At 37.3% G+C, this 17,596-nt stretch overlaps 3 protein-coding genes across 7 annotated transcripts; 2 read left to right on the forward strand and 1 right to left on the reverse strand.

Annotated features, from left to right (window-relative positions):
• Positions 1–220: 220 nt before the first annotated feature.
• Positions 221–5,195, reverse strand: LOC8288868 (beta-1,6-galactosyltransferase GALT31A). Its single transcript, XM_002518889.4, has 11 exons — positions 4,765–5,195; positions 2,893–2,995; positions 2,747–2,808; positions 2,391–2,602; positions 2,247–2,310; positions 2,088–2,160; positions 1,549–1,669; positions 1,370–1,457; positions 1,147–1,272; positions 961–1,070; positions 221–607 (listed from the first exon to the last, which is right to left on the reverse strand). Exons 1-11 carry the CDS (start codon positions 4,866–4,868, stop codon positions 459–461), a joined length of 1,212 nt encoding a protein of 403 aa, XP_002518935.1. The 5' UTR covers positions 4,869–5,195; the 3' UTR covers positions 221–458.
• A 2,518-nt stretch (positions 5,196–7,713) lies between these two features.
• Positions 7,714–12,029, forward strand: LOC8288869 (ankyrin repeat and KH domain-containing protein 1). 5 transcript variants are annotated; one of them, XM_015718988.3, is made up of 5 exons: positions 7,714–8,002; positions 8,581–8,906; positions 9,520–9,795; positions 9,879–10,016; positions 10,218–12,029. In XM_015718988.3, the coding sequence occupies exons 2-5, from the start codon at positions 8,595–8,597 to the stop codon at positions 11,760–11,762; spliced, it is 2,271 nt and encodes a 756-aa protein (XP_015574474.1). In that variant the 5' UTR covers positions 7,714–8,002; positions 8,581–8,594; the 3' UTR covers positions 11,763–12,029. The 5 variants fall into 5 exon arrangements, with proteins under 5 accessions (XP_015574474.1, XP_048230097.1, XP_002518936.1 ...); XM_015718989.3 differs by lacking the exon at positions 7,714–8,002 and adding an exon at positions 8,062–8,209; XM_048374140.1 differs by lacking the exon at positions 8,581–8,906.
• A 1,633-nt stretch (positions 12,030–13,662) lies between these two features.
• On the forward strand, positions 13,663–17,539 carry LOC8288870 (subtilisin-like protease SBT3.5). The gene is made up of 11 exons (XM_002518891.4): positions 13,663–13,989; positions 14,280–14,404; positions 14,514–14,605; positions 14,698–14,795; positions 14,891–15,046; positions 15,135–15,808; positions 15,927–16,012; positions 16,096–16,341; positions 16,435–16,549; positions 16,644–16,836; positions 16,942–17,539. The coding sequence occupies exons 2-11, from the start codon at positions 14,300–14,302 to the stop codon at positions 17,511–17,513; spliced, it is 2,337 nt and encodes a 778-aa protein (XP_002518937.1). The 5' UTR covers positions 13,663–13,989; positions 14,280–14,299; the 3' UTR covers positions 17,514–17,539.
• The last annotated feature ends 57 nt before the right edge of the window (positions 17,540–17,596 follow it).

The raw sequence follows: 17,596 nt of genomic DNA on the forward strand, positions 1-17,596 counted from the left end.
TACCTTGAAGGATTACCTGCATTATAGCTTACCCCACATAGGGCAGTTACAATACAATTAATTTGAATTTAATTTACTCGCACCATTCTCGTCCTATCCTTATTATTAACCCATTTACATATCCGTTTTGAACGACCACAAAGAAATTTGGGAAAATAATGGGTATAGCTACATTTTACATCCTTATAATTTTGGCTGTCAAATTGTTTGATCTTTTGGATTATCAACAAAGAATTGTAATGTTTTCTAAGCCGTAGCTAAGAGAAGAGATACAACTTTTTCTTTTCGTTTCCTTGGCTTTGATTGACAATCTGTATGTGCAGTAATTAATTTAATCATGCACCAAATGTCCGAGGCATCAAATGGCAAAAATCGGGCATATGGTGCTCTCCGACCACAGTTCTACATCACACACACACACAAACTATCTTTACAATCACTAAGGAGTGAAATTTTTTTCAGAAACTCGTATGCCAGATTGCCCCATCGCCTTCTCCACAACGCTGATGTACCTCCTCCATTCTTTCCACTGACTTGCAAATGCCACTGCAAGTCCAGTCAAATGATGCAGCGCAAGGATTTCCTGCTTGAGCCTTCCACTCGCAATCTGTTACAAATCTTTGACATCATTAGCAAAATATCTATCTAATATATATATATATACATTTTTTTTTTTCCAACTCTAGGAATACACGATTTGTGTAATATGTTGTCCTATACAACAGATAGGTTGTGGAGAGCATGTACAAGAATAGTGATTATGGAAGGTATCAAGTAAAAGAGATCTCATTTAGTCCCGCCTCCAGGCACAAGATCCTATTACTAACCTAACAATATTTATATAATTGTTCAGTAGACATTGCTTCACTTTTGGCATCTAAAATCCAGCCATCGTCTTGTTATTAGAAATGTAATTCCTATAGCAAAGAAATAATAATAAAACATCCACATATGCCTTACCAGGTGGAGTTCCACAGCAGAGGCTTCTGTCATCAATATGCTCAACATCAAGACCAATAAACCAAGATCCCATGGAAACATCTTCATTTGCATATCTATGAAGTATGTGCCTGGAGATTGCATGTAAACCATCAACTGTATTAAGTCTATAATCCAAATAGAATAATGATGCCAATAAGGGCTTACCGATTTACTGAGATGTAGGTGGCCAAATTCTTGGAAATTGCATATATTTGCCCTGTCGCATGCCTAAAATACTTGTTTCCTTCCTCACCGAATTTCCAATATTCTGGCTCGTGGTACTTAACACCTCTGCATATACAAGGCATATGTAAGTAATAGTAGCCAAAGATGCATAATCTGAACTTAACGTAATCAGATTATTTGTGTGATTGAATTCACTCCTTACTTCTGTGATAGGACAGGTCCAGATTTCATACAACCAATATAAACACGGGGTTTTGATCTATGGCGGGCCAGAGTAGATCCAATCATTCCTGCCAGATGGTTAAATAATTTCAGTACAATGGAATCACTAGACTTTGTGCCTCTTTCTTCAGTGATGAATTGATATACAGATAAACTAACCAAGATTTATGTGTACATCGTCATCAACTTTAATATAGAAGTCAGCATCCCACCTAGAAACTGCGGTTGAGAAGTATATCTGTGTTTTCGATGACAATTCATGATATCCTTCAATATGATTCTGCAACATGAACAATTGTGACTAGCTATAAGCTTTGCAGAAGTCATATGACGGCCTGTTGTAACCACTATATAAAGCTTTCCAAATACTTTTGGAAACTACCCCCAACCCAGTAACTTTGGCTTTAGTGTTAGGTCACCACTATTTACTTGAACCATAATAAAATGCAAATCCACCAAATTATTGGACAACTTTGGCCCTTTGACAGTATCATTTTCTTCAACAGGTACTGAAATTTCATCTCTAATTGAGTCATAATAGTATAGCAAGTTTAAGAACCAGAAGAACCCATGAATGAATTTTTGAAAAGTTCTACAGCCTTTACTTAGTGATGCTAGGCATCCTGCATTGCACCTGGTGATTCTCTAAATGAAGATTATTGGTCAACCAGATCGAAGAATATTTAAACACGACATACCAGCCGCAGGAAATCCTTGTGCTGCTCCTCTTCTGCATCAATAGCACGATCCAAAACACCCCCTGGTGATGCACTGTCAACCACAAAATTAAAGCACATGCCATATCAAACTATCATATGAGATTGAATGTTAATCATTTGGAAATTTGACAAAATCACCTGTGTCCTATTACAAATCGAATTATGATACCCTTCTCTGTTTCCAACTTCTTTAATTCCTCTCCTACCGTAACAAGCACCAAAAAGTGTCAGCAATTAGTTTTTAACAACTTTCAATGGTATATAGTCAAGAAAATGATGAACCTTTGGGCAACCAAGTTTCTCTAATTGAGTCCCTTCGTTTTCTGCTACTAAATGCAGTAATTATGCCCATAACAAAGAAAACCTTTTGCCGCTCCTTCAAGGGATCTGTTCCAGATTTGGTACCCATTGGAGATCCTTCTTCACTGTCACCTTTAACAGCTCTTGCAGCAGCCAGCTGCATTTCCAATGAGGAGATTGTTTTGTCTAGTGTCCTGCAAATATTGTCATACTTTTGTCACATGAAACATAAGTTACATAAATAATCAATACAAGCTCCAGTATCCTGCTTAAAGGTTACAACTCAAAGTGCAAAAACCAATGAATTTGAAGCAAATCAGCCAGCTAAAGAACCTTACATAATTACATTGTGAGTCTGTGAAACTTGAGAAAGGATGTCCCCTGCCTGGACAGAAGTCTCCTATAATAACATAAATAATGTCATTAGCATGCCTGTCTGCAGAAATGGAGTATAGATCAACGATATTCTATCGCCTTGACTTGCCTTCTTTTCACAATTAAGTACAGGATGAGACAATTTTGATTGATACTCATTCACAGATGAAGCCTCCTCATCTACTTTGGCTGGATCTGGAATGGTCCAAAACCTAACAGATATAATACACATTAGACATTCAGCCCACTAGTGTAGTACAATACGAACAAAGATGAGCAAAGTAGTTCAATGAAATGTGAAACTGGGTTAACAAAGAAATTAGGCTGGTTGAGTTTATCAGTTCCAAAAGAAAGGTTGAGATCAGCATTCAGAAGGAGGTTGTCTTTTGGTCAGGGAAAAACAGCACCAGTTCACAAGCAAGGAAATGTGCAAGCGATGCAAAACACCAATCAAAGCTACAAGTTGCTGCTTCCTCGTGTTTTATTTTTCCTTCATATATGTGTGTGCTCCCAAATATTATATGTTGAAGAAGAGCCAGAAATAAACAACAGTTTTCATCAGTTCATTGGAAGCACAATCATTTTGCTCATTTTATCCCAGGAAGAATAAACTTTTACGTCCTTTCACTAAAAAGATGGATACACTTTTAAAGCTTAACCACTGCTCCTCATCCATGCAATCGATATATACTCTGAGAAACAGCAAAGCTATTTAGATGTATAATGCTGATAATGCCCATTACCATCAATAACAACCATTATAATATTATGATTAGCCACAAATAATTTTGATGGTTGAAATAATATTTTCTAAGGTGATAAGAATCATTATTTTTCCATGTTGATTAAAAATAGACCATGTGTCCAATGTCACACGAGCAACAAAGAGAAAAAGGTTACTGTCATTTGATACCAACTTGATTTCAGAAGGCAATTTATGATCTTCAACACTCAGAAGGAGCTTAACGTCAAGAGAATTTGAGAAATTTAACAACCAATACTTGCGGAACTGAGATGTGGCCAATATATAAGCCCTGCGTAATATCAGGTCGATTTCTCTAAGAAGTGGACTTACCTAATAATTATTACCAGAAGACCTGGTGAAGTCCTAAACCATTTAAATGTAGAACTCGTCCTTGCAAGTGATAGTGGCTTCTATGAACAATTTATAAAAATCTATTAGCACTAATCATGCAAGACGCAGTTGGAACCCAATTTTCTACAGGTGTTAATTGATTAAAATATATCAAAGGCATTAGAGATGCAGGAGGTGTTTTCTAAGATTTCTCCACCATTAATCTCCAAACGAACCTTTCCAGCTACTGCATTACTCAATTCACTACTAAGTGACCTTCTTTTCGGAAACCACGAGCCTAGAGTTTACAAGACCCCTTGAAAAGCCCCGGGAAGCCTATAAACTTTGTAACAACGTATAACTTCGCCTTCTAAATATAAATTAAACAAATTCTTCATGTTGAGGAATGCAACCAGTGAGACCTGCGAATATCATTCCTGTCCAGACCAAAAATTAATCTACCAAATTTGCTAGTAAAGAGCTAATAGATCAATAAACTCATCATTTCTCTAATTCTAGTAATAGATTCTAACAGCATGCAAATCAATCCATTCATCCTGGTAACAAGATCACAGGTGTAGCCCCAACAGCCCATCAATAACTTAATTCTACACACATAAAGGTGAAACTCACAATTTTCCACATGGCTTCCAAGAAAAAGAGCTTAAATCCATGAGCTAAAACCAAAATCTTTTTACTTAATATTCTGCAAATGATTTTGTGAGAGAGCATCCAAAATTATCCATCCCATACAGGGAACAATAGCAGCAAAGAGTACTAAAATAAAAGTTAAAGCTTTTAAATCTTTACTAACAGGAAGTGCAAATCTGACAAGATGATCACTCCCAAGGCAAGATCTTGAGCATTTCACAATGGGGAGAAAGATGTGAAGGTAAGAAACATTACCTGTTGACAACAAGAACACCCAAGAAGAAGCTAGCAATGCAGAAGATAGAAACCCATCTGGTAGAGACTCCATTAGTGGGTTTTTGAGGTCTGCTCAAACCCATTAATTTGAAACAAAAGAGCTTCAGCTATAAGAAAGCTTCCTTCTTGCAGGAAAACTTTTTTGGTGCTACAATGAGAAAACAAAAGACCCCATTGCGCTTTAGAGAAAGAAAAGAACGAAAAAATAAAAGCCAGTAGCTGATCGTTGTCTAAATAGGAAAGGAAGGATGGGAAAATGAAAATAATGTTGCTTTTCTTGCAGCTTTAAGCTTTTTAAATCCAATAAATCATCACAAGGAGAATAGGCAGGCTGTAATTATGTTTGCTTTCATTGTTTTGTCACAGAAAAAAGGAAAAACAAAAAAATAATGCAGTGACAGAGGTCACGACAGCTTATTAAGTACCAATAATGCCCCTATGTACTTCTTGCAATGGCCATTGTCTTATATGCCTGCCTCCTGATCCCTCTGCTTCTTACTTGTTCTGTTTTTTCAATTTGATTTCTTTTGGACCACTTCCCTTTTGAAAAGCAAAAATTCAAATTAAAGAACAATTGCTTTGTTCCTCTTTTGCAAATACATTTAAATACCTCTTCTGTCCAAAAAATAAATCCATTTCTTCCTATCTTAAAATGAAACTACTAGTAATTCATGTCGGTTTAAGCTTTTTTTATTAACATCTTTTATAACTGGCCATCTACGTTTAAATTATCATTAAAAGTTGAAATGATGACGAAAATTAAAAGGTTTAAGTAGAAATGCTTGATGATAATAATAATTATTAGTGAAATATTAAAATATTTATATTTTATTCAGACCAAAAAGATGTTTTTAATTACTATCATGCTAATGATTATATATCCTGTAAACCAAAAGAAATAGTTATTATATTCCAGTGGATTCCTATAATTAAGAAAAGTAATTAAATAGTTGGGTTATAGAGCAGAAAATGATATTGCAATTTTAGAGACATCTATCTGCTATAAAATTAACAAAATACTGGTAAGTGATAATTAGTTGATAATGGATAAAGAGAATGTCACGTTTTGATAACTCAGCTTATGTGTGTTTTTGAGTTGAGTTGCAGTTAGGTGGTGCTTTGCTAACTTCAATCATCCTCCCCAATTACTAAAACATATGCTTCCATGTACATATTTAAACTGATTAAATCATTGGTTATTATATTAAGCTATCTAAAATTAATTAATTAATTAATTTTCTTTGGCTAACCCATCACGCAGCTTCAAGACTGTCTGTATATATGTCCCAATTTTAGGGGCTCAATGACTTTTATACATTAACTGTACAAGATAACATTATTATATTCGAGGCTAACTTGTTAAGTGTATAGAAGTTATAAATAGATAGTATATAGTATTACAATTGTCTAACAAATTGGTGTTGAGTATGTAACAAGTTAAAATACTTACGTATGAAATGACAGTTTCTTTGGTGTATTAATATTTGTTTGCTGAAACACTACTTTCAATATGGATACTCATAAATAAATACAATAATAACAATACGTGACAGCTTTGAAACTTATCTATCTCTTTGAAGGAATACTCAGAAAAGGAAAAAAAGAAAAAGAAAATGAGTTTGGATTTGAAATTTTCATAAAATTAATTTCATTTAAATATAGGTAGGAGAACCCAAAAGGAAGGACGAAATTGTTTTCTTTGGGTTCTAGGCAAAAAGAAAAGGGCTTGTTAGAGAGAGAGATTTGGTCCATAGAAAAAGGGCAGTGGGGGTCGTAGATGTCAAAAAAAATTCAAAATTTTGAAGGAGAAGTTGGAGGGTAAAATGGTCCAAAGAGAGGACAGGATCAGGATGTGCAGTCCACTATTGTGAAAAAGGAGGGACGGTGTAGAGTATAATATTACACGACATGACCAAAAGAGGATGTGATGAAATGCAGCACTACCACAGACCACTCTTTCATTTTTCCCTTCTCACCCTTTCTGCTTCTCTTCTTCTGCCTTTTAATTTCATATTCCTATTTTGTCTTTCCATTTTCTTTTGATGCCCCCATACTCCAACCCGAATTACTTTCGTCCTAAAATGGGCCCCGACCTGTTGTTAGCCTTTTCTGAAAAGAAAGTCGCGAAATATCTATTCAAAATAATTGTTTTCAAATATTTACTTTATCACTTTTTCTTTCTCATATTTTAGTATTTATATTATTATATAATTTAATAAGATGTACTTAACCTTAACTGGTTGGGTACAGCATAAGGTTCATCATTTTTTATATGATCTTTATTGTAAGATTTAATGTGTTTAAAATAAAATTATGTCTTATATATAAGTAAACATTTATATTTAGCTTATTTATAATAATTAAATTTTCATTAAAATTTGACATTCTTATAATATATCGATTTAAATTTTATTAATTTTATGCTAGACCTATACATTAACACAAAATTTTAAATTATTAGTTTCAATACGTACAATCTATCTAAACTAACAAGCCATCGGAAGCTTAACCCGATGCTAAATATTTATTTCAATTTTATTTAAATGCCACTACAAATATAATGTAATAATAATATGGTTTATTTCAAAGAAGACCTTAAAAAATAATATTTTAGAACTATATCGACATTATTTTTTACTGATATTTTAGATGGATATTCATAGCAGTAGTGTTAGTTATATTCATGTTTGGAGCGGTTTTAAAAATTAAGAAAAATATAAATTCTAATTTTTTAAATAATATAAATTGATTGTGAAATGATAGTCCATATGTCGAATATATAAGTGATCTAGATATATATATATTGATAAGTTCTCAACTCATGTCAAGATAAATAATGTATAAAATTTTGAGATAGAGTATTCCTCTCATTTATAACTTAAAGGAAAAGTCTCAGGATCCAAAACCTCAATGAAGAACTTAGTTTTATAAGACAGGTATAGGCCGGGTCGCAGGCCGGGCATACCATGCCCGCTCACCCATAGCCACATGCCCGAGAGATATATGAATTTTCTTTCTCCCCCTTGAGCCTCTCCTGCTTGGAATATGATGTCAATTATTATACGAGTAGACCTAAAAATACCAATTATTTTGATGGACTAGGCCATGGGCTCGAGTTAGTTGAGCTTGAAGTTGGTTCCATGCTATTTGTTGTTTGGTATGGAGGAAGGCTACGTACGCCTGACGCCTGTCTGTCTCTCTCTAAAGTCAACTTCAGGTTATGCTCACTGTTGTTATTTCCTTATTTGGGTTTGCTTTTTATTTCATACAACCTTTTCCATTCATGTCAATTGTCTGTTTCTTGAGTATTACATTTGTTTCATGAAGTTTGTCCCTTTCCGCATTCACCATTTTCTTACAGCGTTGATAGTAGCCGAGAGACACTACGTTATATTAATATCCGCTCATAAGTCATTTAACAATGGTGAACAACACTTGTAGCTGCGGTCCCCTGTCTGTTTTAACATTGATTTAGTTTCTTAGCTTTCATTTCAGTCACCTCTTTTATGTCACTACAAATTAACAAGCCCTTGTCTTTTCTTCTCCTATAATTGTTGACATCGTTATCTTTGTTTGTCCTCAATTATTAGTCTCACTTGATGATGAAGCTTATTCTGCTAATTTAATAATACTACGATACGAATTAATTTGGCTTATTCTCAAAGTATTATAAATATTCATTATTCCCTTTTGGATGCTGTTCGCGCTTAATTATTGCCTTCCCTTTACTATTACTCTGATTCTATGTTTATCAAGATTTGGCCTCAAAAGTTTTTGTGGTTTTTTCTTTATCAGAATTTATTTAGTCAATGGTTGCAACGGCGGCAAGGTACAGTTATCTCGGCCGGAGAGATAGGGAGGAGCTAGCAACTCCATCCCAAAGACTCATAGAGGCTTCTCTGATTGGAGATGTAGAATGTGTGACAGAGAGTTTAAAGTTAGAAACAGTAGATGTTAATTGCATAGGGACGGTGAGCTTGAGAGTGAAGTGCATTGAGACTGTAATGAGGGAAGAAGAGGCTGATGAGCTTGAGATCGAATACAGAGATTTTGTGACTGATGTCACTCCGCTTTTTGCGGCTGCTCATTCAGGTCACGTTGACATTGCCAGGAGACTGCTGGTATGGATTCTGTTCCATTTGTTATTGTGAAGTATGTCGTTGTCTATACACCTAACCTTCCATAGACAATTAAGCTAAGTGTCTGATCATTGCCCAATCTTCAATATACTGCGGGTACGTGTTAATTAACACTTGTTTGTTGGGTGTATACACCCTGTGCACCCGTTACTGTGATCATGTCGCATTATTTACTATTGTTGCCAAGTAAATCAAATTATTGGCATATTGGAGTTGTAGTTAACTTGGAACTTTCCTAATACCCTTTTCTTGTATGTTATTTAGTTTTGTGTTTCTTAGCACTGGGTCTTATTACGAATGAATTCAATTGCAATGGACTGATTTTTTTTTTTTTGTTGTTTAGCCATTCAACATATGACACTTTGCTTGTTTTTTTGTTTCTGTTGCATTATGATTTAGCCTCTCATAGCTGTTATCTACCAGCTTCCTCATCCAATTAATTGTACAAATTTCAATTACTAAATGCATGACTTTGTATATCTAGCTTAATGTCATAATTTGCCAGCCTGCACTATCACTAAATAGTTTAGGTTGCCTCTAATGAGATATATGATCAATTACTAATGTCAGTCACTGTATTCTTCCAAGTTTACAGTCTGCCGGAGCTGATGTAAACCAGGAGTTGTTTCGGGGCTTTGCAGCCACAGCTGCTGCTCGTGAAGGCCATTGTACCCTTCTCGACATGCTTCTCAAGGCGGGCACATCTCAATCAGCTTGTGAAGATGCTTTACTTGAGGCTTGCCTCTGTGGGCGGGCTAAAACTGCTGAGCTGTTGATACAGTCAGATATGATTGGACCTGATGTGGTGAAACATGCACTGATATCTGCTAGCTGCAGAGGATTTGTTGATGTTGCAACAACCTTAATCAAGGTGACAGGGTATTGCTGTTGATCTAATTTTTCAAGTGGAAATATCTGACTATATGACATCACAATTAGCTTTTTCTTTCACAGAATGGAGCAGACATAAATTGCACACATAGAGTTCTCTTGCGCTCGTTCAAGCCTGCATTGCATGCTAATGTTAGCTGCACAGCTTTGGTGGCTGCTGTTGTAAGCCGGCAAGTTTCGATGGTTAAGTATTTGTTGGAGGTAAATCCATACACTTCATAGTTGATACAGTTCTTGTCCCTGGCTGCTTTGAAGTATAGTAGCGATGTACAAGGCATTGTACTTTCACATTTGCCTTCTTACTTATCACCTCTAGTTTTCAAATGTTTTAAGGAAAAAACTTGTCCTATTTACGGCTGTGGTTCTGGTTTTTAAGCATCAAGCTTATGCATATATATTTAGGCAGGTGCAAGAACAAATTGCCTTGCTAGGCTGGGAGCTTGGTCATGGGACGTCTTCTCAGGTGAAGAGTTGAGGGTTGGTGCATGCTTAGGAGAGCCATATGATGGAGTTTGGTGTGCAGTTGAGTATTATGAAGCAAGTGGCCAAATCTTAAACTGTTTGCTTCAGCACCAAATTTCTTGTCTAGAACATCAAGAACAAGGCAGAACCCTTCTTTGCCACGCAATCCTTTGTCAGAATCCTGATGCTGTCGCTGTGCTCCTTACTGCTGGCGCTGATGTTGAGTTCCGGATAAGGACCAAAAGAGGTCATGAATCTCGCCCTCTTCATTTAGCTGCTAGAGTGGGATGTCTTCCCATCTTAAAACAGTTAATCTTGCATGGTTGCCAAGTCAATTCAAGGACAGAAACTGGTGACACAGCCCTGATGTTGGCTGCTAAAGCTGATCACCCCGATTGCTTTCTTGAACTTATTATTTCAGGTGCTGATTTGGGTCTATTAAATAATAGCGGAGACACTGCAATACAATTGGCAAAAAGAAGTGCATTTGGATCATCTTTGGCCAATCTTTTCTGGCAGGTTATTATAACTGGAAGAAGGGTCTGCTCCACCAATCTCGAGGTGTTCTCTTTGCTGCACTTTGTTGCTGGACTTGGAAACACAGAGCTTTTGCAGTTGATCCTCCAGTATTTGAAAGAAGATATAAATAAGCATGATGGTTTAGGTTTGACACCCACTATGGTTTCTGTAAGAGCTGGCCATACTGAGGCCTTCAGATTCCTGATTGATGCTGGAGCTGACATGAGTATGAAGAGCAGAGATGGACAGGGAGTGGTTACTATGTTGCAGCATCATGCCTATGCTGGTCTTAGGACTCGGTTTGAAGAGATTTTGCTTGATGCTGTGCTTGGTCGTAGATTGACTGGTCACTCTGAGTTCGGAGCTCTGCACTTTGCAGCAAGGAGTGGCAACTTGCCTGCCATGGTTCAACTTCTGGATATGGGGTTCCCCATAAATTATGTGGATGACAGTGGGCTTTCACCTCTTATGGTTGCAGCCAAGGAAGGCCATGCAGACGCCTGCAAGCTCTTGCTGCAACGAGGTGCTGATTGTGGGATTGCCAATTTTACAGGAGAGACAGCATTATCTTTTGCTGGCAAAAGCAATAAATGTAAGGCTGCAGAAAGGGTGATATTTGATCATCTAGCTCGTTCTCATGTGCTGTCAGGGGAGGATCTGTGGAAGCACACCCGTGAGGGGAGAGGATCACCACACAGAAAAGTAGTTCAGATGCTCAAATCTGGCACGATAACATGGGGAAAGTCAAGTCGAAGAAACGTGGTGTGCAAAGCAGTGGCAGGGCCAAGTGAGAACTTTCTAAAGAATAGAAAAAAGGATATTGAGGACAGAAACAGGATCGTTTTTAGGGTGATAACTGAGACACATAGGGAAGTTCACTTTGAGGCAAGCTCTGCTGCAAATTTGGAACTTTGGGTTCATGGTATTAACCTCATCATAAGTGAAGTTACTTCGGGTGTTAGGTGACCAGAACTTGTTAAACAAGAGTAAAGTATGAAGTATAAATGTGAATATAGCAATGAAGTATAAATGTGAACACTATAACCAGGTTTACTAAATTTTCGTTTTCTATGTTTGTGAACAGAAGCCTGTATGGTATCTTATGATTTCTGTTCTTTAAAGTTGACTATAAATTAATAGTTGTCAATTAGATGCAAAAGAAATATAAGCACTTTGCTGCATTGGGTTAATATTTGGTGAATGGCCGTGGGTGGCCCGTGTTTTTAAGTGATAATTGATTGGTCATTATGCTTTTTCTATGCTCCCTTTCCATCTATCCAAAATGGAATTTCCCCTTATCTTCTTTTGCTTACTGCTGCTCAATTTGAAACCCTCTTCCCCATTTTCAGGTAATCGTTTCTTCCAAGTTTGATTCAGTGTTCAGTAAGCTCACCTTTTCATTGTATAATTCTAAAGATCGTTTTGGCTAGTATCTTAATCATGTTAATCCTGCAGGTGCCCAAACGATTAGTGCTGCAAATATGTTATTTTCGCAAATGCTAGTGGAAAGCGGTCAGGAAACCGTGCTTTAAACTCCAGCACCTATTTGCTTGCTATTTCCAAAGAACCAATACAAGGTATAAAATTGCATTTTTGTCTTCATTCTCGGTGGCTACAAAAGCCTTTGTAAAGGGAAATAGAAGTATTCACTTTTTGAATCTTTTTTACCTTGTCCCAGCGTGTTGAACTTAATACTTCTGGAATTCCTTTAATGGTTCCAATTGGTTATTGGGGCCGACTGGTTACAGGATATAGTGGATTTTTCTTTTCCTTTCTGTTAAAGAGATGGTGGATTTTTGAGCGTGTACCAATGCTAGTGCTGAATGGAACACGAAATTAACTACTCATTTACAATCAGACGCCAGCCCAGCTTTTGCATACTCTGGCCCATAACACTAAAGTGACCGCATAATTACGGGGTTAATGGAATACCCGTCTGGTTAGATTGGTTACGAGGCGTAGCAATTTCCTGACTTTTAAAAAACTTTATTATTGAAGTCTGAAGATATCAGCAAAAAAATGGCCTTGTCCTACATTTTCTTTTTTATTTTCAGGTTGTATTGCCAATCAGATTCTCCACTTCTGGACTTGGTGGATGTAAGGAAACTGAGCAGTTTGACGTTGTTAGTTGCTTGTGAAAGATTACAACCTTCGTATGATGGAAAGTCGGAAACTGCACGAGGAATATAATATGAAGCCTGATCTAGAGATCTCCTATCATCTTTTGACCTTTCTGTACTTGGAAGGATTCTAGACGGAAATGATTCATTGACGGGTTCCAGAAGATGGCGACTATGTGAAAACATCATCACCAACTTTTTGAAGATTGGCGTAACATTCATTTTATGAAATTAATCAGGGATCCATTTGAGATTGAGAGAGGAAAAAAAGGTGTTTCTGGAAGAAAAGAGATTCTACTTCCTTGTGGCAGTGGCTAGCAATGAAGGCTCATTCAATCGGATGGATATATATGTTTTCTTTTTATATTGTGTTAAGAAGCACACAAGCTTGTCAAATGAGTTAAGAACGTCCACTTCTACTAAAGAAGGAAACAGAAAAAAAGATAGAAGTACAAATAAAGAAAGAGGAAAGAATGTTAGAAAAGCATGGTGAAAATCTTAAACAAATATGATTCACTTCGAGGAAGCTTTTTTATGCGCCTTTACTCCATCCCTTTTCTGATGAAAGCAAGAAAATTGTAAGCTCAGCACTCAGCCGCCCACTGTTTAGTCTTTAGCTTTATGCCAATTAACCAATTAGTTGTAATACATAAATAAAGAGATTTTTTAAATTGACTAATTCCATGCTTTCTTTTAAGCCTTATGACAGCAATTCTCAACGTATGATAGTCAACTTTAGGCAAATACACATATATCCGCACCAATTCTTATTTTCTTAAATCAACCCATGTCAACCCATCATGTATTCATGAGAAAGTGATACTTGCAGAATAAGGGAAATTTCCTTGTTCATACCTTAAAGTCTTGGTGCACGGAAAATGACATTTGGTTGTTGTTAAGAAGAGTTTCTCTTGGTGCGCAAGATAGGTTAATGCTTTAAGTAATTACTGTCCCCCATATCCACAAATCTGTAAACAAGTGATAAAATCAAGTTAAGAAAAGCATGGTTTGCACTCCCTGAAGCCACAACAGCATAGAAAGCTTATTGATCTTCAAGGAACACGGCGTGCACGGTAAGTGATTTTTAACGTGCTCCAAGATGAGCAAGTTTACATCTGTTTACTCATTTTTACGAAGATTTCCACTTTCTGTTTATTTATGGTCTGCTACAAATCCAAATGACTGGTTTATATGTTAAACGTCTCAAACTTTGACCTTCGATTTCTTTTAGTTCCTAAGCCTCATGGATCTTTAGTGCCTGCAAATCATTCATGCTTGGTATAGCTTATGAGTCCAAGAGATTTCCAGTTTCAAGTTGGTTGATCTTTGATCTTTTGCATCTCCCTCTTTTTCTCTATTCCAGAGACATAGACAGAAAAGGAAATGATCAAATCAATATCAGTACCAGTTTGTGCATTTTTGGTTAATCTTCTTGTCCTTCTTTGTGGCCAAGGCGTTTTGGTGACAAAGGTGGAGGCCACTAGCAACGTACGTACATTTTCAAGAAAGCACCTCTGTTATTCTCAATAACTATATATTATGATTAGCAAAAAAGAGGAGAGTAAAATGTCCATGAATTTTTTATGTTAAACAACAGGTTCATATTGTTTATCTGGGAGAGAAGCAGCATGATGATCTCAAGCTCATCACAGATTCACATCATGATATGCTTGCCAATATTGTTGGGAGGTAAAGAAATAAATATTATTGTCAAAGAGGAGAAACAATTTTATCGCGAATATATAATCTTAAACTGCTTCTTGTCAATTTTCATGCTGCAGCAAGGAACTAGCCTCCGAATTGATGGTGTACAGCTACAAACATGGCTTCTCAGGGTTTGCAGCCAAGCTGACAGAGTCTCAGGCTCAAAAGCTTTCTGGTATTTCTTTATCGCTTGCTTGTCCATAGGGCATGATCATGTTTAAATACTAGCAAGACATAAATTTTTCAACTGATTGTTTTGCCACACATTAGAATTGCCAGGAGTAGTTCGAGTTATACCAAATAGTCTTCACAAGCTACAAACAACTAGGAGTTGGAACTTCCTAGGCCTTTCTTCCCATTCTCCTACTAATGCACTTCATAATAGCAGCATGGGCGACGGAGTCATCATAGGTGTTTTCGACACAGGTTATCTCTCTCTCTCTCTCTCTCTCTCTCTTTCGCACACACACATTACTGTAAAGAATTCTGAATAAGAAGCAACCTGATGGAACAGGAATATGGCCCGAGTCTAAAGCTTTCAGCGATGAAGGACTTGGACCCATCCCATCCCACTGGAAAGGTGTTTGTATATCCGGGGGGCGGTTTAATCCCACCCTTCACTGTAACAAGAAAATAATTGGAGCCCGTTGGTACATTGATGGATTTCTGGCTGAGTATGGAAAGCCCATAAACACATCCGGCGACCTTGAATTTTTATCCGCAAGGGATGCAAATGGACATGGGACTCACACAGCTAGCACTGCAGCTGGTGCTTTTGTTAGCAATGTTAGCTACAAAGGTCTTGCTCCTGGGATTATAAGAGGTGGAGCTCCTCGTGCTCGGTTGGCTATTTACAAGGTTTGTTGGGATGTCCTTGGAGGACAATGCTCATCTGCTGACATTTTGAAGGCTATTGATGAAGCAATACATGATGGAGTTGATGTGATGTCGCTGTCAATTGGTTCTTCAATTCCTCTATTTTCAGATATTGATGAACGCGACGGCATAGCTACTGGTTCCTTCCATGCTGTTGCTAGGGGCATCACTGTCGTTTGTGCAGCTGCAAATGATGGACCTTCAGCTCAGACTGTGCAGAACACAGCACCTTGGATTTTGACTGTTGCAGCAAGCACCATGGATCGAGCGTTTCCGACACCGATAATACTTGGGAACAACAGAACATTCCTGGTATCATTTTACTTATCAGCTTCTTTGGAATTTAAATCGTAGAATGATGAGTCTCTTTCCACCATTCTTTGCAGCCCAATAATAAGTAGTTTTTTGAATTTTGGTATAAAAATTGCAGGGCCAAGCCACATTTACTGGAAAAGAGATTGGTTTTAGAGGATTGTTTTATCCACAGGCCTCAGGGCTTGACCCCAATGCTGCAGGGTAGACTACAAAAACTTCCACTTGTTTAGCACATGCGCTGAAAGAGAATTTATTTTCTGAAACTCTGTGTTGTTTGATTGCAGTGCCTGTCAGTCCCTATCACTTAATGCTACATTAGTTGCTGGAAAGGTGGTGCTCTGCTTCACCTCAACAGCTCGTAGGTCTTCAGTAACAAGTGCTGCAGAAGTTGTCAAGGAAGCAGGTGGAGTTGGGTTAATTGTTGCCAAGAATCCTAGTGATGCACTGTATCCCTGCAATGACAACTTCCCATGCATTGAAGTGGACTTTGAAATTGGGACTCGGATTCTCTTTTACATCCGTTCTACCAGGTAATATTCATTTCCTGCTACCTTATTACCTTCAGTTGATTATCACCATCTCTAATTCCATTTTTGTGACTTATTTGGATTGGTTATACACAGGTTCCCTCAAGTGAAGTTGAGGCCTTCAAAAACAATTGTGGGAAGGCCTTTACTGGCAAAAGTTGCATATTTCTCATCTAGAGGGCCTAACTCAATTGCTCCAGCGATTCTTAAGGTACATTCTCAAGTTGAATATAACTTGATACGAATACACAGTGTTGCCGGTTCAATAACTTGTGAATGTTTTTAATTTCTATTTATGGAAACAGCCTGATATAACTGCACCAGGAGTGAACATACTAGCTGCTACTTCACCTCTTGATCCATTTGAGGATAATGGATATACCATGCACTCAGGAACATCAATGTCAGCACCTCATATCTCAGGCATAGTGGCTCTTCTCAAAGCATTGCATCCTGATTGGTCTCCAGCAGCCATTAAATCTGCACTTGTCACAACTGGTATGGCTTTCTGTCATCTTCATTTCTATACAGGTTGCACTATCTTACAATTAAAAGGATCATACCCAGTTTTTCACTGACTACATTTCATAATTATGAATGTAGCATGGAGAAATCATCCTTCAGGCTATCCAATATTTGCGGAGGGATCTTCTCAGAAGCTGGCTAACCCATTCGACATTGGAGGAGGCATTGCAAACCCAAATGGAGCAGCAAACCCTGGTCTAGTATATGACATGGGCACACCTGATTACGTGCATTATCTCTGTGCTATGGGCTACAACCACACTGCTATCTCTAGTCTCACAGGACAACCTGTAGTATGTCCTAAAAATGAAACATCCATTTTAGACATTAACCTTCCTTCTATAACTATACCGAATCTTAGAAAGTCAGTTACACTAACCAGAACAGTAACAAATGTAGGAGCCCTTAACTCCATTTACAGAGTAGTGATTGAGCCACCATTTGGCACTTATATCTCTGTAAAACCAGATAGTTTGGTTTTCAGCAGAAAAACTAAGAAAATCACCTTCACTGTCACAGTTACTGCAGCCAACCAGGTGAACACAGGGTACTATTTTGGAAGCCTATCATGGACTAATGGTGTGCATACTGTAGCAAGTCCCATGTCGGTTAGAACAGATATTTTACAACCTCATGTTGATGAAAACTAAGAAATGCAGCAAATATTTATTGTTTATACATTTCTACCATTTAAATTGCAGCTTCGGTCAAAGGTTTTTTATTTTCTTAAATG

This window comes from Ricinus communis, chromosome 5, assembly GCF_019578655.1.
Source record: "Ricinus communis isolate WT05 ecotype wild-type chromosome 5, ASM1957865v1, whole genome shotgun sequence".
NCBI classification, from domain to species: domain Eukaryota; kingdom Viridiplantae; phylum Streptophyta; class Magnoliopsida; order Malpighiales; family Euphorbiaceae; genus Ricinus; species Ricinus communis.

Coding starts and splice junctions, on each gene's coding strand:
- LOC8288868 (XM_002518889.4), bottom strand. CDS start 4,868: ATGGGTTTGAGCAGACCTCAAAAACCCACTAATGGAGTCTCTACCAGA. Junction 1,458..1,548: donor CGATGTACACATAAATCTTG/GTTAGTTTATCT, acceptor ACCATCTGGCAG/GAATGATTGGATCTACTCTG. Junction 1,273..1,369: donor GGACCTGTCCTATCACAGAA/GTAAGGAGTGAA, acceptor TTGTATATGCAG/AGGTGTTAAGTACCACGAGC.
- LOC8288869 (XM_015718988.3), top strand. CDS start 8,595: ATGGTTGCAACGGCGGCAAGGTACAGTTATCTCGGCCGGAGAGATAGG. Junction 9,796..9,878: donor TTGCAACAACCTTAATCAAG/GTGACAGGGTAT, acceptor TTTCTTTCACAG/AATGGAGCAGACATAAATTG. Junction 10,017..10,217: donor TGGTTAAGTATTTGTTGGAG/GTAAATCCATAC, acceptor ATATATATTTAG/GCAGGTGCAAGAACAAATTG.
- LOC8288870 (XM_002518891.4), top strand. CDS start 14,300: ATGATCAAATCAATATCAGTACCAGTTTGTGCATTTTTGGTTAATCTT. Junction 14,606..14,697: donor CTTGCCAATATTGTTGGGAG/GTAAAGAAATAA, acceptor TTCATGCTGCAG/CAAGGAACTAGCCTCCGAAT. Junction 16,550..16,643: donor TTGCTCCAGCGATTCTTAAG/GTACATTCTCAA, acceptor TTATGGAAACAG/CCTGATATAACTGCACCAGG.